Source organism: Melanerpes formicivorus, unplaced genomic scaffold (genome assembly GCF_026170545.1).
Source record: "Melanerpes formicivorus ecotype bairdi unplaced genomic scaffold, bMelFor1.0.p_v2 SCAF_8, whole genome shotgun sequence".
NCBI lineage: Eukaryota > Metazoa > Chordata > Aves > Piciformes > Picidae > Melanerpes > Melanerpes formicivorus.
Genome location: NW_027142360.1, coordinates 3987183 through 4015140, shown reverse-complemented (window position 1 = coordinate 4015140; position 27958 = coordinate 3987183). Strand labels below are relative to the sequence as shown.

Here is a 27958-nt window from a genome sequence, read left to right as displayed (position 1 = left end):
CTATATGGACCTTTGTTTCCTCTGTAGAGGCCTATGGAGCCTCTGTAGAGCCCTTGGGAGTCTCTATGGAGGCCTAAGGAACTTCTCTATTGACCATTGAAGCCTCTATAGAGGCCTAAGCAGCCCCTATATATACAGTGGGTGCCTCTATAGAGGCCTAAGGAGCCTCTGAAGAGCCAGTGGGAGCCTCTATGGAGGTCTATGGAACCTCTATATTGACCATTGGGGCCTCTATAGAGGCCTATGCATCCGCTTTATAAACAGTGGGAGCCTCTCTAGATGCCTATGGAGCCTCTACAGAAGCCTATGGCATCTCTGTAGTGCCTGTGGCAGCCTCTATAGAGGCCTATGGAGCATCTATGGAGCCTTATGGAGACTCTATAGAGGCATACTGAGCCAATGGGAATGTATATAGAGCCCGTGGGAGCCTCTAGAGAGGCCAATGGAGCCTCTCTGTAAACCATCAGAGCCTCTATATAGACTTTAGGAGCCTCTATAGTGGCCTAAGGAGCCCATATTGAGCCAATGGGAGAGTCTATAAAGCTCAAGGGAGCCTCTATAGAGGCCTATGGAGCCTCTGAAGAGCCTGTGGGAGCCTCTATGGAGGCCTATGGAGCCTCTGTAGAGGTCTATGGCGCCTCTATATTGACCATTGGAGCCACTATAGAGTCCTAAGGAGCCCATCAGAGGCCGATTGAGCCTCTAGAATGATCGTAGTTGCCTCTGTAGAGGCCTATGGCGCCTATGTAGAGCCCATGGGAGTCTCTATAGAGACTAAAGGAACCTCTGTAGTGACCATTGGTTTATATAGAGGCTCCCACGGGTCTATAGAGTCTGCATAAGGCTCTACAGAGGCACCATAGTCTTCTGTAGATGCTCTATAGGATGCTCCATAAGCTCCAGAGGACTCCGTAGGAATCTATAGAGGTTCCTTATGGCACAGTAGAGGCCCCATAGGGCTACATAAGGCTCTAGAGTGGCTCCTTAGGGCTCTGTAGTGGCCCCCTAGAGGCTTCATAGGGCTCCACTGCGCTTTATAGAGGATCCTTAGGGATCTATAGAGGCTCCCTTGGGCTCTATGGGGCATTACAGAGGATACAGAGCACTCTATAGAGGGTCATTAGGGCTCTATAGTGGCTCCACAGTACTTCATAGGGCTCTATAGAGGCTCCATAGGATGCTACAGAGGCTCCATGGCGCTCTATAGAAGTTCTATAGGGCATTATAGAGGCGGCTTTGGGCTCTATAGAGGCACTCCACAGGCTCATCAGGACTAGGCTAGTCTGGGTGAGGCAGGCTAGGGTGAGGAACGCTATGCTAGAGTGGGGTAGGCTCTATCTGGCAACACAGGCATCTCTAGAGGCTCTATAGAAGCTTCTTAAAGTCCAATGCAGCCCCTATAGAACTTCTGTAGAGCCCCATGGAGTGTCTGCATATCCCTATAGAGCCTCTTTAGGGCCTCTATAGAGCCTAACTCATCTTCTATAACAACCTGTGGAGCCTCTATAGAGCCTTATGGAGCCTCTGTGGATCCTCTATAGATGTCTACATAGCCATGTAGAACCTACCCAACACCAGCACTGCCTACCCCACCCTAGCCTAGTCCACCCATGCCTAGCGAGCCTCAACAGACCCATGTGGAGCACTGTGAGCCTCTACAAAGCCCTGTGGACCTGCTATAGAGCCCCAAGGAGCCTCTATAGATGCCATATAGAGCCCAAAACAATCGCTATGGAGCCCTAATGAGTCTCATTAGAGCACTCTGAAGCCCTATCATGCCTGTGGTGCATCCATTGAGCCTCTATAGAGCCCAATGCAGCCTCTATAGAGCACAAAGATGTCTTAAAGAGCCCTAAGATGCCCTATGGAGCCTCTACTGAGCCTCTATATAGCCCCATGCAGCTTCTATAGAGGCTTACATAGCCTCCATAGAGGCTATAGAGAGCACAACACAGTATCACTAAGGAAGAGACCTCAAAGATCGAGTCCAACCTGTCACCACAGACCTCAGGACTAGACCATGGCACCAAGTGCCACGTCCAATCCCCTCTTGAACACCCCCAGGGACGGTGACTCCACCACCTCCCTGGGCAGCACATCCCAATGGCAAACAACTCTCTCTGTGAAGAACTTTCTCCTCACCTCCAGCCTAAATTTCCCCTGGTGCAGCCTGAGACTGTGTCCCCTTGTTCTGGTGCAGGCTGCCTGGGAGAAGAGACCAACCCCTCCTGGCTACAACCACCTTTCAGGGAGTTGTAGAGGGCAATGAGGTCACCCCTGAGCCTCCTCTTCTCCAGGCTAAACAATCCCAGCTCCCTCAGCCTCTCCTCACAGGGCTGTGCTCAAGGTCTCTCCCCAGCCTTGTTGCCCTTCTCTGCACACATTCAAGTGTTTCGATGTCCTTCTTAAACTGAGGGGCCCAGAACTGGACACAGGACTCAAGGTGTGGCCTAACCAATGCAGAGCACAGGGCACAATGACCTCCCTGCTCCTGCTGGCCACACTATTCCTAATGCAGGCCAGGATGCCATTGGCCCTCTTGGCCACCTGGGCATATTCAGGCAGCTGTCAATCAGCACCCCCAGGTCCCTCTCTGTTTGGCAGCTCTCAGCCACTCTGACCCCAGCCTGTAGCTCTGCATGGGATTGCCGCAGCCAAAGTGCAGCACCTGGCACTAGGACTTGTTGAATGCCATCCCATTGGACTCTGCCCATCTGTCCAGTCTGTCAAGGTCCCTCTGTATTGGCCATTGGAATATACTGCCCAGGGAGGTGGTGGAGTCACCATCACTGGAGGTGTTTAGGAAGAGACTGGATGAGGCACTTCGTGCCATGGTTTAGTTGATCAGATGGTGTTGGGTGATAGCTTGGACTTGATGATCTCAAAGGTCTTTTCCAACCTGGTTAATGCTATTCTAGTTCTAGTTTAATAATACAGTAGCAGACAATGTCAGAATTTCTCCTGATGTAAATACAGAAGTTATTACTAGAAAAGTAGATCAATCACTATTATAGTTGTTGCAGTAGCTGTGTGCACACAGAACTGCTCCCATTTTCCTGCTCATACCACAATGCACTTGCTCCACCTGTTGTCCACTTGCACTCCTGCAAACCCGTCTGCAGATGCAATTTAAGTAACATACTACCTTGTCTTCAGAGTCAGCTATGGCTCTGTATGCCTGCTTGTTCACCCCTAGCACAGCCAAGTACCCCTGCCTTCTGCCACTTCTGAAAAGCACCATCAGCAAAGCTTAGGAACAACTGGAGAGTCACAGAACTGAACTGGAGAACTATCATAACACACCAGCATGGGTGTCAAGTGGAGGGGGCAATCTCTTTTCTGGGGTGTGCAATAAGACAAGGAGAGGTTGTGGAGTCTCCTTCTCTGGAGACTTTCCAAACCCACCTGGATGCATTCATAGTATCAGTCAGGGTTGAAAGGGACCACAAGGATCAGCTAGTTCCAACCCCCCTGCCATGGGCAGGGACACCCCACACTAGAGCAGGCTGCCCAGAGCCTCATCCAGCCTGGCCTTAAACACCTCCAGGGACAGGGCCTCGACCACCTCCCTGGACAACCCATTCCAGGGTTTCACCACTCTCATGGGGAAGAACTTCCTCCTCCCCTCCAGCCTGAATCTCCTCACCTCCAGCTTCATTCCATTCCCCCTAGTCCTATCACTACCTGAGATCCTGAGCAGTCCCTCCCCAGCCTTCCTGCAGGCCCCCTTCAGATACTGGAAGGCCACAATGAGGTCACCTCAGAGCCTTCTGTTCTCCAGACTGAACAGCCCCAACTCCTTCAGTCTGTCCTCACAGGAGAGGTGCTCCAGCCCTCTGACCATCCTCCTGGCCCTTCTCTGGACACATTCCAGCACCTCCAGATCCCTCTTGGAATAGGGGCTCCAGAACTGGAGGCAGTACTCCAGGTGGGGTCTCACCAGAGCTGAGCAGAGGGGGAGAATCACCTCCCTTGCCCTGCTGGCCACACTTCTCCTGATGCAGCCCAGGATCTGATTGGCTTTCTGGGCTGCAAGTGCACACTGAGAGCTCCTGTTGAGCTTCTTGTCCACCAGCACCTCCAAGTCTCTCTCCTCAGGGCTGCTTTCCAGCCAGTCACTGCCCAGCCTGGATTTGTGCCTGAGATTGCCTCGACCCAGCTGCAGGACCCTGCACTTGGTCTCATTGAACCTCATGAGGTTGGCTTGTGCCCACCTCTCCAGCCTGTCCAGGTCCCTCTGGATGGCCTCCCTTCCCTCCAGCCTGTCTGCTGCACCACACAGCTTGGTGTCATCAGCAAACTTGCTGAGGGTGCACTCAGTGCCACTGTCCATGGCACCCACAAAGATATTGAACAAGACAGGACCAGGACTGATCCCTGAGGGACTCTGCTTGTCCCTGGCCTCCACTGGGACATGGACCCATGGACAGCCACTCTTTGGGTGCGGCCATCAAGCCAGTTCTTTATCCATCTAGTGGTCACCCATCAAACCCATGTGTCACCAGTTTGGAGACCAGGATGTGGTGCAGGACAGTGTCGAAGGGTTTGCTCAGCTCCAGGGAAACGACATCAGTTGCTTTGCCCTCATCTGTTAATGTTGTCAGCTGTTCATAGAAGGCCACCAGGTTGGTCAGGCAGGATTTGCCCTTGGTGAAGCCATGCTGACTGTTCCAAATCACCTCTTCACTATTATTCTGAGCCAGTAGTGCCTCCAGAAGGATCTGCTCCATGATCTCTCCAGGCACAGAGGTGAGACTGACTGGCCTGGAGTTCCCTGGTTCCTCCTTCTTACCCTTTTTGCAAATGGGGGTGATGTTTCCCCTTTTCCAGTCTGTGGGGACTGCCCCAGGCTGCCATGACTTCTGGAATATAATAGAGAGGGGTTTAGCAACCTCTTCTGCCAGTTATCTCAGTACCCGTGGGGTCCCATGGACTTGAACACTTTCAGGTTCCTCAGGTGATCACCAACCTGATCTTCACTTACCATGGGCAGTTCTTCCTCCCCGTCCCTGGCATTGTCTTCCATAACATCAGGAGTGTGGCTAGAGGCCCTTGCAGTGAAGACTGAGGTAAAGAATTCCTGTGCAGACTACCCTGGGTGATGCTGATTTGGCAGAGGGGTTGGACCTAATGATGTCTGGAGGTCCCTTCCAACCTCTAATGTTCTGTGATTACTGGGAGTATGACAAGTACCCACCAGGAAGGTAGGATCCACTAGGATAGTTAGCTCCTCAGCAGAGCATCCCCAGTTTAGACTGCAGGGGTCACTGCAAACGCACATTCCTCCTTCCCAGCACTTCTGCTAGATTAGCACCTGGAATAAGCAGGAAACATTTATTTCCAGAAGAGACAGCCTCTTCCACTAAACAGCTCTGCCAGCATCATGGTCCTCTATGATACTGGGTTCCCAGCTTGTTCCAAGCTAGAAATGAACAGCCTGGAAGTTGGCAGCAAAATACTGCCACTCACTGTTAACAGGCTCCTGCGGCCTTTGCAGTAGGACAGAACTTCTCTCACCTTTTATTTCATAAAAGAGCCAGACAGAAGGTGGGGAAATGTCTCAAGCTTACATGCCAGGCTGGAAGGGAGCTGGGAAAGACCTGAGGAAAACCAGATATATTCATGAAGCACACACTTGCAGACACCATACCTCTAATGCCAGGGGTTCCATTAGGGCAACAATTGCTTTCTGTAGTCTGATAAGAGTCACAGCAGCATCTGTGTTTCCATCTCCAAGTTGTGGGTCAATGCCTGTCCCCACACCATCAAAATCAGCAGTCAGAAGTCAGGAAGCAAGCACAGCAACATCTAATAGCCTGGTACCTGCTGTCTTCCCCTCCTGCATCAATAAAATAAGAGCAAGAACAGGGAGACTCTTATCCCTCTCCCCCATCCTTCTGTAGAGTGGGGACACAAAATGGCTCCTAAATTCTGTTAAAAGAGCCCAAAGACAACCCAGGAGCTAACAAAGCAGCCAGCCTGAACTTTGGGTGGTGCTGAAGTCAACCTTCCTACAGTATTCAGCCAGCCCCCAAAACCTTTGGCCACCATAACACAAGGAAGAGTCACAGCTCCTTCCTGGCATGGGAATTGAAGACTGAGGAGATCCAGCAAAGACAACAAAGCAATTGCCAAGTGCCATTTATCACGAGCTTGGAGAACTGGCAGCTCTAAACAGTGACTGAACTTGTGGAAGCAGAGCTGGATTGGTTTGGTATTCCAGCAGCACTTAAGACCGTTTCCATCAATAGTATGTCTCCAAAACAAAAGAGTAGACATCTTGACAATGTGGCTAGGCAGAGATGGTCTCTCCTCAGGCTGTGCAGACCAAGCAAGTTTCTTTGCACTCTTACCTTTCCTAATAGAAAAAGGCCCAGGACTCATCCAAGCCAATCTTCAGACTGGCTTTTCCCACAGGAAGCAGTGGATATGACTCAGGAAGAATGTGAAGTGTAACTAAGACAGAACTCAGCCAAGGCAGAGCAAAGTGCAAAAGGTGACTCAAGGATGCTGGGGAAAGGTTTGGGTTGGAAGGGACCTCCAAAGGTCATCTAGTCTGAGGCCCTGTAATCAGCAGGGACACCCTCCACTAGATCAGGTTGCTCAGAGCCTTGCTAAGCCAGGGATGGGGCCTCAACTACCTCCCCTGGGCAGCCTGCTCCAGTGTTCTACCACCCTCATGGTGCAGTACTTGTTCTTAACAGCCAATCTAAATCTACTTTCATTTCAAACCATCATTCCTCACCCTATGTAAACAGACCCTCTGCAGCCTTCTTGTAGCCCCCTTCAGGTACTGGAAGGTCATTGTTAGGTCTCCCCAGAGCCTTCTCTTCTCTGGGGTGAACCACCCCAGCTCCCTCAGCCTGGGCTTGTAGGAAAGGTGTTCCAGTCCCCAGGAAACAAGTGAGCATTTCTTTAGTTCCATTGTTCTGGATCTGTTTCATTTGTGGTTCCTATGGAAGTGCCACCATAGTTTCCAATGAGCATGCAAAGCCCTTCAGCCCAACTTCTTTGCATGTAAACATGAGGTAGTGTTTGCTGTAGAACTATTTTTACCCTACTCACTGCATGATATGTGATCTGTGATTGCTTGATGAGTGCTAGGACCATAAAGGTCACTGTTTTATCCATATTCTCTATCCTGGAAGAGAGACAAAAGGGAAGGGAATAAAAGGAACAGACTGAAGCCAAGTTAAATTGTCTCAGACGAATTTATTGAGTTACAAATGACTTGCCAGCTCCATCATATTTACAAAGGTTCTCAAGAGGATTCTAGAGAAATTACTGCTACTGAACCACAAGTTTCTAAAAAGTGTAAACAAGCCCAGTCAATCACACCCAAAATGCCAACTGCAGAGACACCAGTCAGGGGACTCAGACATGCTTCAACATTGGGAAAAGAGTTTCCAACCACTGATCTCCAAAGCCACCAGCAAGAGACTCATCTCTGCCTCCAGTGCAGCTGTGCCTGAAGATCAGGCATCCTTATGCCACCAGTGATGGAAGTCAGTTTCTGTTCTTCACATACTGTAATTCAGGAATTTACCTGGAAGGCCATTCAGGAGCTAGCATCCCATGGTATTACAACAGAAAGAGCACTATGACCCCCCCAGCTGGTTCCATTTGATGCTTTTGAAAGGTGGTATTGCTGCCAGAAGGGCACATAAAAGCCTGCCACCATTTTAGAGTCAGAACCAAAGGAAAGGTTACACTTCCCATAGCATTGTCATTATTCACACCTCAAGCAGCACTGCAGGAACAGAGCCACTGGAAAACATCACCCTGCTTCTCTTACTGGCCACCACTCTTGGAAAGGGTGTTTTCAGCCAGCTTCACCCATTCAGCTGCAAGCCACATTAATGCTTGCTACATTCACTCCATCCCCAGAAAAGATCATTAAATCTAACAGAAGGGGAGGAGGGAACATCTCCCAGTTCAGCTAGGCTCATTGCTAAGTATATTCCAGCTGCATCTCAAGTCCTAAAGAAGTTCTGCATCACACCACCGTGATGCCAAATGGACATGGACACTGATAGCCAAGCCCCCAGATCTGGATCCATGTAGCTCCCACTGGCAACAGGTGGCTCTGCTCACCCTCTTAACAAGTCTGCAGTAACTTTTACTTGATTGTGAACATCACTGAATGCCTGGGGAAGGATCTAATCTCTCAAGAGCCACTGGCCTACCCTCCCTCCTCACAGCACTGACAGGTGGACATTTTCTGATCAACAGTTTAACTCCACAACACTGACTGGTAAAGTAACAACTAAGATTCAGTTACTCTATGCATGGAAAACTAAAAACCCATAAAAGTCAGTACCAGAGTGCAGGGAAGCTGCTAATAGTATTTTGGAGAATAAAACACTGAAATATCCTTGCCTGCACAAAGCAGAGGAAACCTACCAGCTACACCTTTAAAACAAAACACCAAACATGAAACTTTATTCTTACTGCCAGGGCTTCAGAAACAAAACCAGAGAGAAGCCTGAGCATCATTCATGCAAGAGAAACTAACATCTAGCAAGAGGTCTTTTATGGAGTATGTGCTACACTAACATGAGCTGGCATCAGACCTGGAAAGCCTGCCTCCATGGAGCAGTGAGACTGTCAGAGGCACACCACACTGCTCCCCTCAGCTAGAAACACATCCTCTCACTTATAAGATGAGCTACAGAGCTGCTTGCTGCTAAGCTGCAGCCACGCCTGGATTTTAAAAGCTTGTACTGTCACCAAGGGAAATCTCATCCACTTCTCCTGAGATCTGTGACTGGGCCGTGCTGAGAACATCCAGCTCCTGACAGCACACATACAAGTGCCACCCATGTTGGTCCAGATGCTCAGGTGCTGAGGCAGGGTCAGATCCAAACTGAAGTATCCATTTCATATTTGCAAGTAAGATTTGAGCACATTTTCAAAGGCAGAGTTATCCTGATGCTTCTGCACATAGGGACCAAACTGTCACACGTTGCACTACACCCAGCCAGTGTGAACTGCTCAAGTTCAGTGCCAGACACAACAGCAAGGCCACACTCAGCAGGAATCAAGGTATGACTGTGAGGAGGTTCATAGGAGAACACTTTCAGGCACAGCAGAATATCTGTCCCTATCAGCATGTTGGCTGAATGAGCTACAGCCAGTAACACTTCTTGCATGCCTTATGCACCTCTTCCAGCCCCCCAGAGGACACCACAGGAATAGGATTGTGGACCATATTTATCAAGAGACGTTTGCAACTCAAGAAATTTTAAAGGGGGGGGTTCCTATATCCAGTTTTACTGAGGTACACAGGAATTATTCTAACAACTGGACTAAGATGATCAAACCTCTACACACTACTGAAGGGTTTCACAGCTATCCAGGTCACTCACTGAGCTGAGTGATAATTTAAACATGGAGCTGGAATCCTTTGTGCTTAGTTGGACTGAAGTGAGTCAAATTCTAATGCAGCCACCCTAGGCTCTACAAACATGGTGTAAGAAAAGGGATTCCTTAAAAATTGGACTATAACATAACAAAAGACAGCTGCAGTAACTATAGCAGTCTGAACATCCCTACAGAATTCCCTTCTGGACCATGAACTGGCCTTGGAAGACTTAAAACAAAGGCAAGGAATTGTACAGCTATGTTCTGAAAGACAGATGGAAATCCATCCAGAACAAAGTGTCATGGCCACTGATACAGAAGAGTCATACTGACTAACTCTTACCTGGTGCCATTTCCTCAGAGAGAAAGTTTTAGTGCCAATATCAACCTAGCCTTAATTAATCCTTGAAGGTGGTACTATTGTCCCTTAACAGATAAGGCCTGCTTACTAGGAGACATCAATAACATCCCTTTACTTCTGTACTGGGCCACCCTCAATCCTAGATCAGAGACAGACTGCTCTTCAAGTTTCCATTACCTGAATGGGTCATTTCCAGTATCCATAATCTCATGCTGTAATCTGAACTCCAGTTTTTGAAAGGCAGAGGGTTAAAATCTACCAACCTGAGACTCAAAACTGTCCAATTTAGTGCTTCAAACTGACTTTCACACAGTGCAACATAGCAGTCATACAAAACATCACTCATTACCACACTGAAAACAGCTGTGTCCATAGGAGTTTACTTCTCAGCAGATTTTACTTTCCCTTGATCTTCCACTTTTTTGATGGCAGCTTGGATAGCTTCTTGATCACCTAGAAACTGGTGAGGGCCTAAAGGGTGCAGATCCTCATCAAGTTCAAGAAGTATGGGCACACCAGTGGGGAGAGTAACATTGATGATGTCCTCATCAGAGATACCTGGGAAAGCAAACACAGAATTACACTTAAGCATCCAGCTTATCAACTGTCCATCCAGCTCAGCCTTATTTCTGAGTCTTAAAATAAAGGCATGTTCCAGCCTCCATCAATAGCACCAGCTGCTCAAGGGCCAATTCCTGGCAAGACCACAGCTTGGTTAATGCTTTAGGACCAGCTAAGAGGAGGGAATTCCCATCCAAGTGAAGACAGTTTCTTGGCCTTTCAGTCTACACATGTGAAAAACAGCAGGCAGAGATTGCCCTGGAGATTACACCTTAGCCTTAGCACAGGATATTGAGGACAAGAGATTCTCCTTCATATACTCCCAATTCATATCACAAAAGAGGATTAGAGTCCACATGTGCTACTCCAACCTCTAGGCAACCAAACAGCCTCTTTAAATGAGCCTCAGTATCCTGCCTTCTTTTTTCCCTATGCAACACTTCTCAGGAGCTGCCTTAAATACAGAAGAGGATTTCATTTTTCTAGTGTAAGTGGCACACATCTGATTTCTCAACATCAAGCTTGCATTACCTTGCCTAGAGTACTACTCTCAGAACTACCAGATGCAGGATATTCATTTCTACTCACAAATGAAGGATAATGGAAGAAGGGAGAAAGGCAGCCTCTACAGCTTGGAATACCTAAGAAGAATAGTGAAGAGGTGATTTGGAACAGCCAGCACGGCTTTGCCAAGGGCAAATCCTGCCTGACCAACCTGGTGGCCTTCTATGAGCAGGTGACAAAATTAATAGCTGAGGGGCGAGCAACTGATGTCGTTTGGCTGGAGCTGAGCAAAGCCTTCGACACTGTCCCGCACCACAGCCTGGTCTCCAAACTGGTGACACATGGGTGTGATGGGTGACCACTGGATGGATAAGGAACTGGCTTGATGGCTGCACCCAAAGAGTGGCTGTCAATGGCTCCATGTCCCAGTGGAGGCCAGGGACAAGCAGAGTCCCTCAGGGACCAGTCCTGGGACCTGTCTTGTTCAACACCTTTGTGGGTGCCATGGACAGTGGCATTGAGTGCACCCTCAGCAAGTTTGCTGATGACACCAAGCTGTGTGGTGCAGCAGACAGGCTGGAGGGAAGGGAGGCCATCCAGAGGGACCTTGACAGGCTGGAGAGGTGGGCACAAGCCAACCTCATGAGCTTCAACAAGACCAAGTGCAGGGTCCTGCAGCTGGGTTGAGGCAATCCCAGGCACAAATCCAGGCTGGGCAGGGACTGGCTGGAAAGCAGCCCTGAGGAGAGAGACTTGGGGGTGCTGGTGGACAAGAAGCTCAACAGGAGCTCTCAGTGTGCACTTGCAGCCTGCAAAGCCAATCAGCTCCTGGGCTGCATCAGGAGAAGTGTGGCCAGCAGGGCAAGGGAGGTGATCCTCCCCCTCTGCTCAGCTCTGGTGAGACCCCACCTGGAGTACTGCCTCCAGTTCTGGAGCCCCTATTACAAGAAGGATGTGGAGGTGCTGGAAGGTGTCCAGAGAAGGGCCAGGAGGATGGGCAGAGGGCTGGAGCACCTCTCCTGTGAGGACAGACTGAAGGAGTTGGGGCTGTTCAGTCTGGAGAAGGGAAGGCTCTGAGGTGACTTCATTGTGGCCTTCCAGGATCTGAAGGGGCCTACAGGAAGGCTGGGGAAGGACTTCTCAGGATCTCAGGTAGTGATAGGACTAGGGGGAATGGAATGAAGCTGGAGGTGGGGAGATTCAGGCTGGAGGTGAGGAGGAAGTTCTTCCCCATGAGAGTGGTGAAGCCCTGGAATGGGTTGTCCAGGGAGGTGGTTGAGGCCCCATCCCTGGAGGTGTTTAAGCCCAGGCTGGATGAGGCTCTGGGCAGCCTGATGTAGTGTGGGGTGTCCCTGGCCATGGCAGGGGGGTTGGAACTAGATGATCCTTGTGGTCCCTTCCAACCCTGAATGATACCATGATACTTTCCTGACTTTTTCTACTTGCTAAAATAATGTGGCCATGGGGAGAATTTTTTTCACCCATTTGTGCTTTATTGAAACATTCTGGGGCTCTGATTTAATGAAATGGTTAATTTTACATCCAAAGAATCCAAAGGAATTTTGGTATCAAATCTCCTAGTAAGGCTTCCACACAAAGTGTAAATAGCTTCACTGAGAAGCAGTGGCTGTAAAAACATTATTCCTCAAAAATTTCAGGGGGGAAAAAAAACTGCTAGGGAAAGAATTTGGGATGTCAATTTTCTCCTTCCTCTGCCTTTTAGACACTGACCTCACAGCAGCAGCTTGCTGTTGTAAAGCAGGACAGCATTAAGTAATTCACACTTAGAGAATGCACACAAACCCAAGCTCCTCAACTGGTGACAGTTATAAACTAGACCAAGGTGCATGAAGAAAACATCCTCTTGAGCAGCTGACAGCACAGATGACTCTCAGAACACAGGTGCTAATTTACAAGTGATTTTCACATTAAGGGGGGAAAAGTAGAGCCAACATAGTAACAGGAAAACCCACACAGAGTCGAGTCACTCAGCAACAGTGGGATGACAACAGGGTGCAAAAAAACAGAGATCATTGTAACCTGAGAATCATTTTCAGCCCCTGCCAGGGGATTACACAAGCATGCAGCTTTTGCAGTGCCCTATTCTTGTTTTGATGAGGCTAAGTACTTAGCTCAGCTGTAGATTAGCCCTAAGCTTCAGAAGGGCATGGAGCAAGAGAAAGTCCTGCAAGAAGCCTACACCTTGCTATATACTGAGCCATTGGTCCATTAAAAAAATCAATCCTTTGCTCTGGCATTTTAAGCAATCCCCATATACAAGGAGTAACTCATTCACCTGTTGTAAGCAGCAGAACCACAGACCTAGAGAAAAGCACCCAAGGAGCACCTAAAATTAACATTCCACAGAAATTAATGTAAATAAAAGGCATGGTTACTTGGCACAAGGACTGTTCTCAAGGAGCTTGACACACAGAATCAACCAGGTTGGAAAAGACCTCAGAAATCATCAAGTCCAACCTAATCCCTAACACCACCTGACAACTAAGCCAGGGCTCCAAGTGCCACATCCAATCCTTTTTTGAACATCTCCAGGGACAGTAACTCCTCCACCTCCCTGGGCAGCACATTCCAACGGCCAATTACTCTTCCTGGGAAGAGCTTTCTCCTCACCTCCAGCCTAAACCTCCCCTGGTGCAGTCAAGATACTTGAGCTCTTATCTCAAAGATTCTTAAACACTAGATTCAAACATACACACCAGCAGGTATCCTCAGAGAACCCAGCCCTAGGAAGAGTTCTGCCTCCCTCTCAGCATCTCCCCATCTAAACCACTCAGCTGTGCACAAAGATGAAGTCATGCAGGAATGCTTAGGCAAACCACACCGTGTGGTCAGCAGCAAGGATGTTTAGAGGCTCCCTCTAAAGATGGGTTAAACAAAACTAGCTGTAGCTACACAGCTTTAGAAATGTCTGCTTTAAGAGAACAAAGTGACCACACCAATGTCAACTACTCTTGATTCACAAAGCAAAACAGTGCAGCCTCAGATAAAACAAGCTGCAACAAGTATCTTGGCTTTCTCACTCGGGTTTCTTCTGCACACCAAGTGTTGTGTCACAGGCAGAAGGCTGCAATTGCAAGTTGAAGTCAGGTGAAGATCCTAAAGCAACAGGATACTATTGTTTCTTTATTTTAGCACTGCTACTGTATTTGTATAGTATTTCTGTCCTTCAGGAAGCAAAATGCTGATCAAGCCTGCCACACAAGCTCCTCAGCTGCAGGCAAAACACACACAGAACACTCCCCACCCAGTAACCTAGGAGTAAAGGGATGACATTTTACGCTCCAGCCATTGCAAGTAGAAGCTAACTGCTATCCAGTTACTTCATGTGCTGTAACTATAGCTAAGTGACCTTCTCTTGCACTTCATCTGAGCTGGCCAGTGCCACCCCACCTCATAAGCAAGGGTAAAACCAGGGCAAGGATTCAAACACTAACTTCAAAGCGCAACAGGGAAAAAGACCATTGAAGAATCAACACATTCCCCCTCCAGGGGAATACTAAAGCCTGGGTCTCAGCATTGCTGTACTGCTGGAAGCAGATGTTTCCTGAGGAGGTTTAGAACTAAAGTCCTGCCTACTTACAGCTATTAGAACTCAGTCTTCCTCAGGACCCCAGATAAAATGCTGATTGGACATCTCCCCATGCTCACTCATAAGCACCTGTTAAACACTGCTCCTCAAGAGCAGCTGCAGAGCAGCAAACAGCTGGCTACATCAGTCTAAGAACTTGGTACAGCAGTTCCAAAAGAGACCTTTCCAAGTCATTCTGAATTCTTTCCCAGCTCACTTATGTTCCATTTCACTGAACTCAGTGACCAAAGTGTGACCAGTAATACCTCTGTGCAAGTTTAGTGTTTCTCCTTTACCGACTAGGCCACAGCGTGCCTAGCAATACTTGCACCCCAGGAAGTCCTACAAAGGCAAACCCCATTGGGGTTGGATTTTGAGCACCTACGGCCAAGTTCTGCAAGGGCTGGCTCAGCCTCTCCCTCCCACTTGTTCTTGTCAAGTTCCTTCCTTCTATTCTTATGGTCAGAGCAACACAAAAACACAACCAGTCCTGAGAACAGCTACACCTCTCCCTCCCCTGCATAGCAGCTGCACTCGAGGTCAGATGAGTTATCCAACAAAACACACAAGATCATATACATAAATTCATCCACAATGGGCTTAGTCCAGAACTGCTGCTTTGTAATTGAGATCAAAACCAGGTTGTGGCATCCCTCCCACAAATTTAATGAAAATACTGAAGCTGTAGCCCAAGAAGTTAAATATTCAGAGTCAGATTCTGCCCTCCCTGCAGGCTGGCAGAGCACCTAGCTTCAGTAGGGTAGAGGAAGGAAGTGGTCACAGTGCTAAAAACTGCCTAATAATCCTTACAGAACATTAGCTGTGTGTGCAGATTTGAAGGACAGAATAGAGATGGGTAGGCTACAACCATGGCCACAGCCTATCATCTACATCTGTTCCACTCTCACATCTGCCAAGACTTTCTGTATCTGTATTTGGTTTGTGTGGCAAGGCAGTGTGGAGCACAAAGAACTGCAGTGGTTCTCATTATGCCACTATCACTGCTCAGGACACTACAGGAAGAAAATAAGATGGAAAAAACCTCATGGGTTGAAATGAAAGCAGCTTTGCACAAGCAAAGGCCACAGAGAAGCAAAAGAGAACCAAAGATTCATTCCCTACTTTCCATCAGCAGACAACATCCAGTCACTTCCCAGGAAGCAGGGCTTCAGCACACAACAGCTGCTCCAGAAGAGAAGCATCATAACAAATGCCCCCCTGCTCAGCAGATGCCATATGGCAAGGACTATCCCCTTGGTTACTTCAGGTCAACTCTCCTGCCTATGTCCCCTTTCAAGATCTTGGCTACTCCCAGCCTGCTGGGGTAGGAGGAAACGCTGGAGAGCCTTCATGCTGTGAAAACTGCTCAATAGTAGCCAAAACACTGATCTGTTACCAACAGCTTCCTAGCTGCCACTACACAGCCCTGTGAGGGCTGCTATGGGGAAAATGAACTCTTTCAGCCAGATCCCATACAATGTCATCACATGAAGAGCTCCTGATCCAAGTCTGACAGACTGTGGTCACTAACAAGATGACCCAAATGAGACAGTGTAGGAAAGCAAATCATGAAGCTATCATTCCCATGAAGTAGAAAACTCCAGCCTGCCTTAAACTCCTCCAGCAGCCCAAGATTAAACAGGCTAAGAGGCATGAGATTTGCTACTACATCAGCTGTGACATTAGGTAAGGCAGTCCCAGATATCTTGAAGAGACCCAGGCTGCACCACCACCCCCAGGGCATCCCTGTGACAGAGTTCTCCAAGCACACAACTCTGGAGCCTATCAGCATACATACTGCCCTTGGACAGAGCTCTGTTTCAGCAAGATGGAAATGTTTGGGCAATCTTGAGTACCTGAAGCCCAAATTTGTGAAAAGCAGTCACCAACAACTTGTGTCTGAAACCCTTCAGTCCCAGCTGCAAGTGCTGGTCAGGCTGTTCCAGCCCTTTTGCACTACCATCTAGCACTTGCCATCTCCTTCAGAGCTGATTTCAAAGCTCCACCGTGACAGAACTGCCTACTCCTTGCTGTTTCTTGCCAGTTTATAGGCAAAATCAACTTGCAAAACAAAACCCAACCAGCTCACAAAGCAGCAGAAGCACAGAGCAAAGGCTGGGATGAATGACAGTGTAAGACCTCATTTCAGCAGCAGTGAGTTATCAGATCTCAAGCTGGTTTCTGCCCTCAGACACCAAAGTCACATCAGTAGTATTTCCTCAATGTCAATCAATAAAAATCAGTAAGTCTTATTAGGCAGTCCTCAATACCCAGTCCACACCAGGTCTCAATTTGTAGGTCCAGCATGTCAACTACCTATCAGTAACACACACAAGTAAAATCCCTGGGGGCACTGCACTCCCTGCTCCACCAGCTGTTGAGACTAGCATTAGGCCTTCCCAGTCACCACACTTGGCCTGCAAGCCCACTGCCAGAGCTCTGTCCCATCTCTGTAACCACAGCCAAACAAGCTAATAGGTGGAACCTCTGCATCTTCCTTCAACAGAACATTTCTTACCCTGAGCAGGACAAGGCTCAGTGACCACCACCCCATATCCAAGAGGTACTAACATTTCAACAGGGAGGCAATTCTACAAGCAGGTCTCCCACCAGACCCAGCGTTGATGTACTCAGCATGAGGCTTCAGGGTTACACGGTCAGGACAAAAGGAAACTAAGAGCCCATTTTCTCCATCAGTTAAGAAAAATTAGTCCATTGGACTTGGTCTCCAGTTAGTACTTCAACAGAAACAGGACAAGCTGTCACAACTATTACCCTAACAATGCCTCCACAATGGGACACACTGAACGGGCCTTATCCGAAGTATCAGTTATCAGATGGAAGGGCAAAGTACTCCTCCTTCGAAGAATCTAGACAAATCACCTGCAAGTGGACCCTATGCATCAAGGATGCTTCTTTACCAGAGTTCAGCAATTGATGCTTTAACAATCAATGTTTCAGCATCCAAAGTGAAACCGATAGAACAAGTCTGATATGATCAGACACTCTCCTCATTAGCATCTTGCTGCCATTGCTCTTGTGATGCATCAGAGCTGGTATACAAAGTAAAAAATGTGGGCTCTTAGAAGACATGGGTCACAGGTCATGGTCTATATACTAATAGAAACTTCTCTTGTGACTCTTGAGTCATGACATGACACTTCCACCAGCAAGTGCAAGGCTGCTGCCTGAACAAAGTGTTACTTCTAGAGCCTTTCCAAACCTAACAACAGAATTCTAACTGGAAGACCAGCAAGACAGTTTTCAATTGGGCCAATGATTCCTACCATCATCACTTACACCACCTGAAGAAGATGCAAAGAACAAGTGCTCTGAAAGCACAGAACAAGCTCAGTTAAAGATGTTGCTCCTGTGACAGGATTGCCCAAAACAGCCACACCTGTCCCTGGTGGCATTTATTGAAGTCAGAGGTTACCTAGAAGGCCCAGCACCCCCACTAGGCACCAAACAGCACACAACACTTCAGCAGCACCCTCAGGGGGAAATCTCTCTCAGAACACCAAGTATTTAGTTTGTGTTAAATACTGTTTTCACTGAGTTCCCATATGCCATCCATAACAGATCCTGCAGACATTTCAATACACAGTAATGGGGTCCCACTCATCACTGAGAAAACAACAAAATCCAGACCTGCACTCAAAGCCCTGCTAATGTGACATCCTGGTGCTCCAACGCGTGCAGGTGGAAAGCAGAGACATTTCAAGCCCTTTACCAGTTACTTCTGACAAGGAACCACTCGGAACTACAAGCCTGCTTCAAAAAAAGGAAACAACCTCCTTGAAACAGTAACTTCAAGGATACTGTGAAGCCTTTCAGAAAAGAGATTACATTTCACAGTGAAACAATTGCAATGGTTTCATCAGCTCACACCCAATGAAAACATTCATTACCATTTAAAGTTTCTGAGCTCCATCTTCCGAGATCAAGTGATCCCTACGCCCAAGACATCCAAGCACTCATAGGGGATTTTTGCTTGAGGTATTTGGAGCCCAGTTTTATAAATACCAAAACACACAGCTCCAGCTAAGACAGAGGAGCCTAAAAGCTTCCAGTGAAGTGCAAGGCACACTAAGCTGGCCAGAAGAAGTTCCTTTGCCAAACAAAGGCCACTTCACAGTGGGTGCTATAAATACTGACGAACTTTAAGCACTGTTGAATCAGGTCCAACTCCAGCAAAGCTCCAGAGCACCTCAAAATTCATAACTTTTCAGGAGAGGGAGACAGCAATGCAGACAAGGCACTTCTCAGACCCAGGCAGATCTAGTCTGGAGCTCTAATAAAACCCAACAGGTTGCAATAACAGGGGTCTTAAATCTGCGCTGGTGCCATCCTTCAGGACAGACATGGAGCAATCCAAATCACTGCAAAAAGGGCAGCACGTATGCAGCAACTGCTCCTGTGTGGGAGCTAAGGGAGCTGATGGAAGGTCTTTGGTCAACAGGACAGATCCCCTGCCAAGGATTCCTCACATTTCCCTATGTAAGCACATGCTGGGAGGGGCAAGGTATAGTGCAGTACAGACAGGAGTGTGAACAACCCTTTTAAAGATACACCCAACAGGCTGTCTAAAAGAAAAGCTTAACACCTGCTCTAACCTACACTGCTCTCTGAATGCAGCAAAGAATCCAGCCATACCAGCTTTAAAGTAACCTTTTCCAGTCACTGATGCTGTCAGCTTTAGCCTTGGTGCATGCCTGCACAGGAAGTGGCCTAGGATTTCTGCTGAAGCTGTGGTCTGCAGTCCACAACGGGCTTGGCCAGCACGATTCCATGCAAGTGGTTCACTTCGTGGGAAGCAAGGGGTAGGGAGGGGCATGGCCGTGGAAACACCATGGCTGCAGATCCCCCAACTCCTTTCTCCTTTAATTTTTCACCATTTCCCATAGCCTGGGCAACCACTCTGACACCACACCAGTGGAACTGGCCTTCCTCCTTCGTTCAAGCAGTGATCTGTACCCCAGAATTCACAGCCTCTGTATTTCCAGAAACCACTTGTACGTGCTTATTCCCTGACCTTGACTCCTGCTGAAGTATCAGCTGTCCTGACTGTTCCAGCACATCTGAACACAGAAGTGCTCAGCTGAGCTGTGGAGACAGCAGACATGATTTAAACCCACCTAAAAAAAAACTCCAAAAATGAAGCTTGAAGGGTTTTTTTGTCTACCTTAGACCAAGTTAGTTTGAATACAGAAGTTTCAAATAGGGAGAAACAAGGTAAAAGCATTTCATTCTCAACTATATTAGCCTAATCAATTCTCTCTCCCTTCCACATCTCCTAGCTTAATTTCTGTTACAATAGACCAACTTTTTAACTCTCTCAGAGACTACAGACTTTGGGTGTTACATAGCCCAGATAAGCAACACAGACCTCAGAACAAGATGTAAAGCTCTACACAGTACAGTAAGGAAAAGAGGAGGAGACTAAGAGGAAGATCCTTACCTTCCACATGCTTCAGCAATGCCCTGCTGCTGTTACCATGAGCAGAGATAAGGATCATTTTGCCACTTCTCAGCTCTGGCACTATCTTTTCATTCCAGTATGGAAGGAGTCTGTCAAGCACATCTTTGAGACTTTCAGCCTTTGGGAGATTATCCTGAGCAACATCACTGCACTTATACCGGCGGTCACTGTAGATCTCTTCGTAGTAAGGGTGAGATTCAGTTATGGGAGGTGGGGTAACATCATAGCTTCTCCTCCATATTTTCACTTGGTCCTCCCCATGATTAAGAGCCATTTCTGCTCTGTTGAGCCCAATCAGTGCACCATAGTGACGTTCATTCAGTCGCCAGGAACTCTGAATGGGGACCCACTCTTGGCCCATCTCTTGCAGGATAAGCCATGCAGTCTGGATGGAGCGGCTGAGCACAGAAGTAAAGACAAGGTCAAACTCAAAGCCCAGCGCTTTGAGGTGCTTGCCACAGTTCTGAGCTTCCTTTATCCCATCGCTGCTCAGCTTCTGGTCCACCCAGCTGCAGAAGCGATTCTCCTTGGTCCAGGCTCCTTCTCCATGTCTTAAGAGAACAAGTCTGTACTTGGCCATTTTGGCTGCAGCTCAGCACAGAGGACAACCGGCCTGGAACCTAATAACAATGCATCTGGACAGAGACATGAGACACAAACATCCCATGGGTAACAATAATATGGCAGCAAAGTGTAGAGAACTATCAGAATCAAAATGTGTTTTTACCTCTGAGGTCTTCTGACTTTGAATTCCTTCCCACTCTCATGTGGGAGGAAAACCACCATCCTCCAGTTTGCTGTAGTTAGCCCACTTACTTGATAAGTGGCAGAGCTGTACAAGCTGCTCCTGCCTACAGATTTCCCTCAAGAGCTTAAACAGAGCTTCATTCCACATTAGAGGCTCCCAACCACTCTCACTGGTGAACTTATATTAGAAGTGAGGCATGAAGCCCAAACTCCTAAAAGCTGCCTGGAGCCACACTGGCTCCAAGCAAATGCAGGAAGAGACAGTAGTGATCTTCATCCACAGCAACTGGAGAGAACCACCACGGAATAGAAACTGGCATCATACAGAACCTTATTACCTTACTCAAGGGAGATGTCTCCATTATCAGACTCTGCAAAACTTGTTTCCTCACATCCCCATCCTGTACTGCTAATTAGCCTGCTCTCTGCTTATTTGTTTGTTGTTTGGTTGGGTTTTTCCCCCCCCAGGCCTCTTCCTCCATATTCAAGCACACAGCTACTCTGGGATGTAATGCACAACTAATAAATCTTCATTTCACTGAGTCCACAAGTGATTTCACAGATAGAATTATCTCCTTCCTGACTTCCAAGGTATATTTTTGCCTCCAGTGTCTATGAAATATAATGCCAGATTCTCAGGCACCTGGACTAATGTTTTCACTCTGCAGTAACATCACATGGTGTCATTTAATGCCAGACAACACTAAACTACACCCCTTAGGATACCAGGTTTATAGCAAAAAGAGGTATTCAGACAGATCACTTGGGGTTTGGATGGAAATGCTTTCTACAACATGCCATAAGCGAGATTAAACTCAAGTGTGTTCAGAGCATGAACTCCAGCACAAAACACAGCCCTGTAAAACATCCTCTCTGCAGATACCTCACTGTTCAGATCAACTGAATGTATTATCCACAGGAATTAATTTACAAAACCAAATTAAGAGCTGACACACAAAAAAAAACCCACCCAACAAAACCACACAACAATGAAGGAGATGCACCTGTTCTCATAAGTTCTTAGCTGGGTACTTCAGGACAAAACCAATTAAAGATTCACTGAATATAACAAAACCACCAAAAAAAACTCCACAGACACGAGAGAAAGACTCACAGAAAGACCTGTGATCATCTGGGGAACCATAACTCCAGTTCAGCTTTATAAAAGACTAAGCAGAATCAGCATTCTCAAGCGAATTTAGAAAGGCCTGGCACTAACAAGATTGTTTAAACATCAGTCTACTTATGGAAGCTTTTAAGCTAGAAAGCCTTAAAGCAACACATGGAAATAAGCCTACTCACCTTTCCTATGGCAAAGGAACAACCTATCCAAATCCCAGCGCAGACTCAGCAGCTGCTTGATACAGAAGACACCACTCACCCTTGGCTAATGACCTGCAGGAAGAGAATAAACATCAAGCACTCACATAGAAAGAAAAGAAAGAAATGCAAATGCTTGTGGCAACCATCACCTGCTCTCAGAGTTGTAACAAAACAAGAAAGGGGGTGGGGAAGGAGCACAGACTCCTTGGATGGGCTGGGAAAGCTACCAATTCCTCATCCCTAAAAGATGCACAGCTCCTGCATTCCAAAGAAGGGAAAGCTTCTCATCTCCCAGATGGCCCAGGATATCATTTGTTCCCCCAGATTTGTTTAGACTGCAATTACCATAAGTCTGGCACACAGAAACCTACTAAAACCTCTGGGACACCACGGAGGATGCAGACAGCAGACCTATATCCAGCACAGGGCAGGAACACAGAACCCTGGCTCGGTATAACCGGAGAGCAAGGTGCTGAGCAAAACATCTTACATCCACAGAGCTTTTAGCCAAGCGGAGTTTTAAAACCTAGCTGCCAGAGGCAATCTTTTCCAGGACTCCTCATAACAATTACCACGAGTTCAGCTGCTCAGCCCTTTTCCCAAACGTCCCTGTGCGGTGTACCTGTGCCTTAGGCTCCCTTAAGAGAGGGGAGGCTTCCCCAGAGCCAGGGCAGACGTGACAGACGCAGAAGTAGGGCAGCGACTCCCAGGCACGCACAAACACACGAGGCTGCCCCGCAGGGCAGGACAGCAGCCCACACACAAGCGAACAGAGACTGTCACAGCTACTGTCCCCCCAGGAAGCCACCACCTGCCCCAGGCCCCAGCACCACCACCCTTCCCCTCGAGGGGCCCACGCACGTATGCGGTCACCGCCAGGTCCCGAGCCTCCTGCACCCCGGCACTCCCAGCCCCAGGGAACCTCCCGCGGGCCCCGAGAGCCCCTCCGCGTAGGGCCTGCCCGGAGAGCCAGCACCACCCCTCCACGAAGCAGCCCCCAGCCGCTCCGTCGGCCTGGGCGGGGAGCCCCCTCCAAGCCCAAGGTCCCTCCACCTCTTCCCGCACGACCGTTAACCGCCCTCCCCCCACGCTCGTCCTTCGGCCTCAGAGCATGAGCAGACAAAAATCCGCGCTGCCTTACAGGGACCGCTGCAGCCCGCCCCCGAAGCCAGAGACGCCACCGCCGCACACACGACCGGCCGCTGCCGCCACTGCCTTGGGAGGGAGGCGGGCCCCGCCTCGTAATGAGGCCTCCGCGGCCCCGCGCCCGCGAAGCCGGGGGGTCTGATTGGCTGATACAGAGGATGAGCACCGCCCTCAGCCAATGAAGCTGAGTTTGTGGGCGGTGACGCGGAGAGCGGCGTGGTGCCTGCGAGCGAGCTGGGAGCCGAGCCGCGGGTGGCTGTGCCGGGCCCTCAAGGGCCACCGCGGTCCGCATCGCTGCGCGGGTCTCAGTGCCCGGCGAAGCCTTTCAACCATGCTGATGTCGTCTCCTTCCATGAAAATCCCGCCCTCCAAGAGCAGGCTGCTACCACAGTGTCGGTGTCCTCCGTGGTTACGGGCACGCAAACGCGGGCGGCACCGGCGTGGCAGATGCTCGCTGCTTTGTCGGCGCCACCGTACTGGGAGAAAATGGGGTCACACGTGCAGAACACGACCAGAGGCAGCCAAGCCTTTGGCTTCTCCCGAAGCCACTCTGGTCCGGTGACTCCTCCAGAGTCACCTCGGGCCTCTGTCCACCACCGAAGCACCTCCACTTCCCCACCCAGCGCCCGGGCCAGGCACGGCGGCAGCGGTGGGAAGGGAAGATGCAGGCTCACTTCGTTTGCCGCATCAGGGAAGAGACGAAGGAAAGAGCTGGGCTGCCTGCGGCCTCTGGACCCGTCCTGCCCTCCCGCCCAGAGCCGCCGCCGTAAGAAGGAGCGTAGCACCCATGTCCTGGGCTGCCTCCCAGCACCCCCTCGCTCATTCCCCGGTGGTGATGAAACGGGTCGTGGCGTCCGTCAGAAGGGGTTTTCCCCAGGCAGGGCTACTTTTTCTCCTGACTTTAGGACATTTTGGTTTAAGTGAGAAGCAAGCGTCCAAGAATCTCATTACTCATAATGAAATCATCAGAGGGAAGGGAAGGGAAGGGAAGGGAAGGGAAGGGAAGGGAAGGGAAGGGAAGGGAAGGGAAGGGAAGGGAAGGGAAGGGAAGGGAAGGGAAGGGAAGGGAAGGGAAGGGAAGGGAAGGGAAGGGAAGGGAAGGGAAGGGAAGGGAAGGGAAGGGAAGGGAAGGGGAAGAAGCACAGACATGAATCTTCCTAGCAACCATGCAGTCATGCTTGCTACCCTTGTAATTCCAATCCAAAGTAATCAAATCCAATTGGATGGAGCACCTCTGGCTAGAAATGGAGAGAAGTGGTGTGGAAAGGTGCCCTTTTGTGCTGCTGTTGTCATCAGCCTGCTGCTGTTTTGAAAAAGAAGCAGAGCACATCTTTTATACATGATCAGATTCACATTTTCTTCTCTGTATGCTTACTCTTGGACAGCCACAATGGGACACTCAAAGGGCCACAAAATGAATGTATACCAAATGCAGCCCTGTTACTCTCTCTCTACCAGGGAGAGAGAGAAGTGAGATCCTATTTTTAACAGGTTAAAATGGTACTGCATGAAAACAAAAAGATGGAGAATTTAGATTCATGCACAAAAAAAAAAAGCAACACAAATTTTAGAAAATTAGGGACAGAAGTCTTAAAATAATCTCTAATGTGCTGGAAGGAGGAAGGGTGTTTTATTGTGCACTTACAGGGACTAGATCCTAACTTGTCAGTGGGAAAAAAAGGACCAACCAGATGAAATACTGTTTCACTAGGCTCATGGCATAGCACTAAGTAGGCTCAGTGGTAAAAGTGGCCAGGCTGTCAGTGAGTAGCATGCTGTGTGTCTTTGGATTTTGTTCTTCATTTCTTTGGGAAGCTCTGGGAAGCATTCTGCATCTCAGGGAGAACATTTTCCGTGCTTTTCCTGATAAAGAGAGATATGTCTGACCTGAGTACAGAGCCACAAGAAAATCTGCTGCTTCTACAAAATATTTCCACTGCATGTGAATTGCACTTACACATATAATCATTTTCAGGTCACCCACTAACTTTAATGTTAACAATTACATTTCCACTCTATCAACTTTGTCTAAACTAGAACCTACAGTATAAAACCAGTCCAGCCAATATAAAGTATTGCTCTTCAGTTCACTGCACCAGAAGAGTTTCATTTGCCACCCATCAGCTTGGATTGGTGAAGAGAAACACTCCCACATCACACTGTGATCACACACCTGCAGTCAGCTTGCCTCCAGTCAGATCAAACCTGTTTCCTCTTGTATGAACATATCTGAATATGGGTGCACCACAGGCAAACCGGCTGATTGACTTTGCAAGGAAAAGAACCAAAGGTCCTAGAGATGGGAAGTAAAATATCTGTTCTTGAGTATGAGCAGTATGTATTGGCACATAGTACATAATTAGTAAAGGGAGAGAGAGAAAGAACAAAAGAAAAAGAAAGAGAAAGGGGAGAAGGGAGGAAGGAAGGGAGGAAGGGAGGAAGGAGGGAAGGAGGGAAGGAGGGAAGGAAGGAAGGAAGGAGGGAAGGAGGGAAGGAAGGAAGGAAGGAAGGAAGGAAGGAAGGAAGGAAGGAAGGAAGGAAGGAAGGAAGGAAGGAAGGAAGGAAGGAAGGAAGGAAGGAAGGGAGGGAAAGAAAGAAAGAAAGGGAGAAAGAGCAAGAAAGAAAGAGAAAGAAAGAGAAAGAGAAAGAGAGAAAGAAAGGAAAGAAAAAGAAAGAAAAAGAAAGAAAGAAAGAATGAATGAAAGAAAGAGAGAAAGAAAGAAGAAAGAAAGAAAGAAAGAAAGAAAGAAAGAAAGAAAGAAAGAAAGAAAGAAAGAAAGAAAGAAAGAAAGAAAGAAAGAAAGAAAGAAAGAAAGAAAGAAAGAAAGAAAGAAAGAAAGAAAGAAAGAAAGAAAGAAAGAAAGAAAGAAAGAAAGAAAGAAAGAAAGAAAGAAAGAAAGAAAAGAAAGAAAGAAAGAAAGGAGAGAAAGAAGGAAGGAAAAGAGAGAAAGAAGGAAGGAAAGAAGGAAAGAAAGAAAGATTTTATGCCAATATACAGTCATAAATACAAGTGAGTAGACAGAAATCTATGCCACAAGGCAGGAACTCCATGGCAGTCAATCACAGATTGCTTATCTCCATTAGTCTTCGAAGAAGCCCATTTCACTAGCATGGCAAAACCAGCCTAATAACTGATTCACATCTCAAACTATACAGAGACAGCAGAGTCAAAGCCATATCGCTGTGTACGACTTCTTGACGACAGCTCCACTCATTTGGCAGCTATTATCTCTCAGAGCAGCTGTGCTGTGTTTTTCAGGGTCTCTGCTCTGGAGCCCTTCCAGGTTGTAGCATTTAGCAGGACTGTTTATGGCAGAAGCAGTTCAGGAAACTCCTCAGCACAAAAACTTCCGCTGGGGGACCAGTGAAACAGCACCAAAGGCTGGACTGAGCAAGGCAGAGACAGATGAAAACAGAACTGGGAATAAGAAAGGCCAATTAATGATTGATGAAAACAGTGGCAAACAGGCACGTCCTTTCACTGATTATGCCCTTGGTACTTCTTCATAGAATAGTTACTTTGTTCAAAGCTAGACCAAGTACTTGTTGCAGACAACAGCAGACATGCACATTGCAATTGGCAGAAAACCCTGAGCTTTTTGTTTACAGCTATTTGGTATTGTGAGCTGTCTTCATTAATAATTCATTTTAAATCTCTATAATCCAATCCTTACACTCTTTAATAACTCTGAAACCTTCTCTCTAAAACTTCCCTCCTGGTTGTTTTTCTGCTACATGAATTTGTGCCCTCCCTCCTAGACTTTCCCTACTCCTTTCCAGCTTCAGTTGTTGCCAGCAGCATGCCTGTACTCTCTGCTGCCCAGATGTGTGCCTAAGAAAACCACATCTCTTTCTTGGATGCAGGCCCATTCAGGCCATTTTCTACACCTGATAGTTTTTCCTCTACACATGCCCTAGATCCTGTCTTTTCTCTGCTATCCATGCTGTTGTTGCTTCACATTCCTCTACAACTTTTCACAGAATGCACCCAGTTATAACAGACCTCCAAACTCATCTAGTCCAACCCTTGACCCGGAACTGAAGGGGCAACACTAAACCATGTCCCTAAGCATGAGGTCCACACACACTGCTCAAACATCTCCTGAGACAGTGACTCCACCACTGTCCTGGACAGAAAATCTGATGTTTGAGAACCTTCTCTGTGAAGGAATATTTCCTGATATCCAACCTGAACCTCCCCTGGAACAGTTCAGAACCATACCCTCTGGTCCTGTCCCTTGCCACCAAGGAGAAGAGGCTGCCCCCTCCTCACTCCAACCTCCCTTCAGTCAGTTGCAGAAAGCAATGATGTCTCCCCTCTCCTCCAGCCTGAACACCCCCAGCTGCCTCAGATGCTCCTCATAGCCCATGTGCTCCAGACCCTTCTCCAGTCTCCTTGCCCTTCTCTGGACAGGCTCCAGCCCCTCAATGCCCTTCCTGTAGTGAGGGGAGCAGACCTGACCACAACACTCGAGGTGTGGCCTCACCAGCACTGAGCACAGGGGGATGATCACCTCCCTGTCCCTGCTGGCCACAGTGTTTCTGATCCAAGCCAGGATGCCATTGTTTAGCTGAATCCCAAGCAAACTTGCATGTGTTCATGGACTGAAGTTGTTTTCCTTGTTCCTGTGACCAGAGCCACAGCTCTCATGAAGCGCTGCAGTGCTGTTGGCTCAAAGTCCTTCCTGCAGCTCTCCACACCAGATCTTGGACTATGATACAAAGAAAATGAAGCTTTCTCCATCAGAGCTCAGAGAGCACACAGTAGGCAAAGGCATGCTAGCCCTTCATCTGTCTTTGTGTTAGAGCCACTCACTGCATCTTGCATTAACCACACAAGTGGTTCTCAGCATTTTCTTGGCTCAAGCACACCTATGCATTG

General features: G+C 48.2%; 1 protein-coding gene across 2 annotated transcripts in view; it reads right to left on the bottom strand.

Moving 5' to 3' along the window:
* Positions 1-7192: 7192 nt before the first annotated feature.
* BPGM (bisphosphoglycerate mutase) overlaps positions 7193-27958 on the bottom strand; it is a 46384-nt gene continuing 25618 nt past the window's right edge. The window contains exons 1-4 of one of the 2 annotated variants that reach the window (XM_068141869.1): positions 23072-23153; positions 21910-22002; positions 19840-20495; positions 7193-10282 (exon numbers count right to left, since the gene is read on the bottom strand). In XM_068141869.1, the coding sequence (XP_067997970.1) occupies positions 10104-10282; positions 19840-20440 (780 nt within the window). In that variant the 5' untranslated portion in view covers positions 20441-20495; positions 21910-22002; positions 23072-23153 and the 3' untranslated portion in view covers positions 7193-10103. Of the gene's footprint in view, positions 10283-19839; positions 20496-21909; positions 22003-23071; positions 23154-27958 lie in introns of those variants that run through there. The other variant, XM_068141870.1, reaches the window with a different exon arrangement.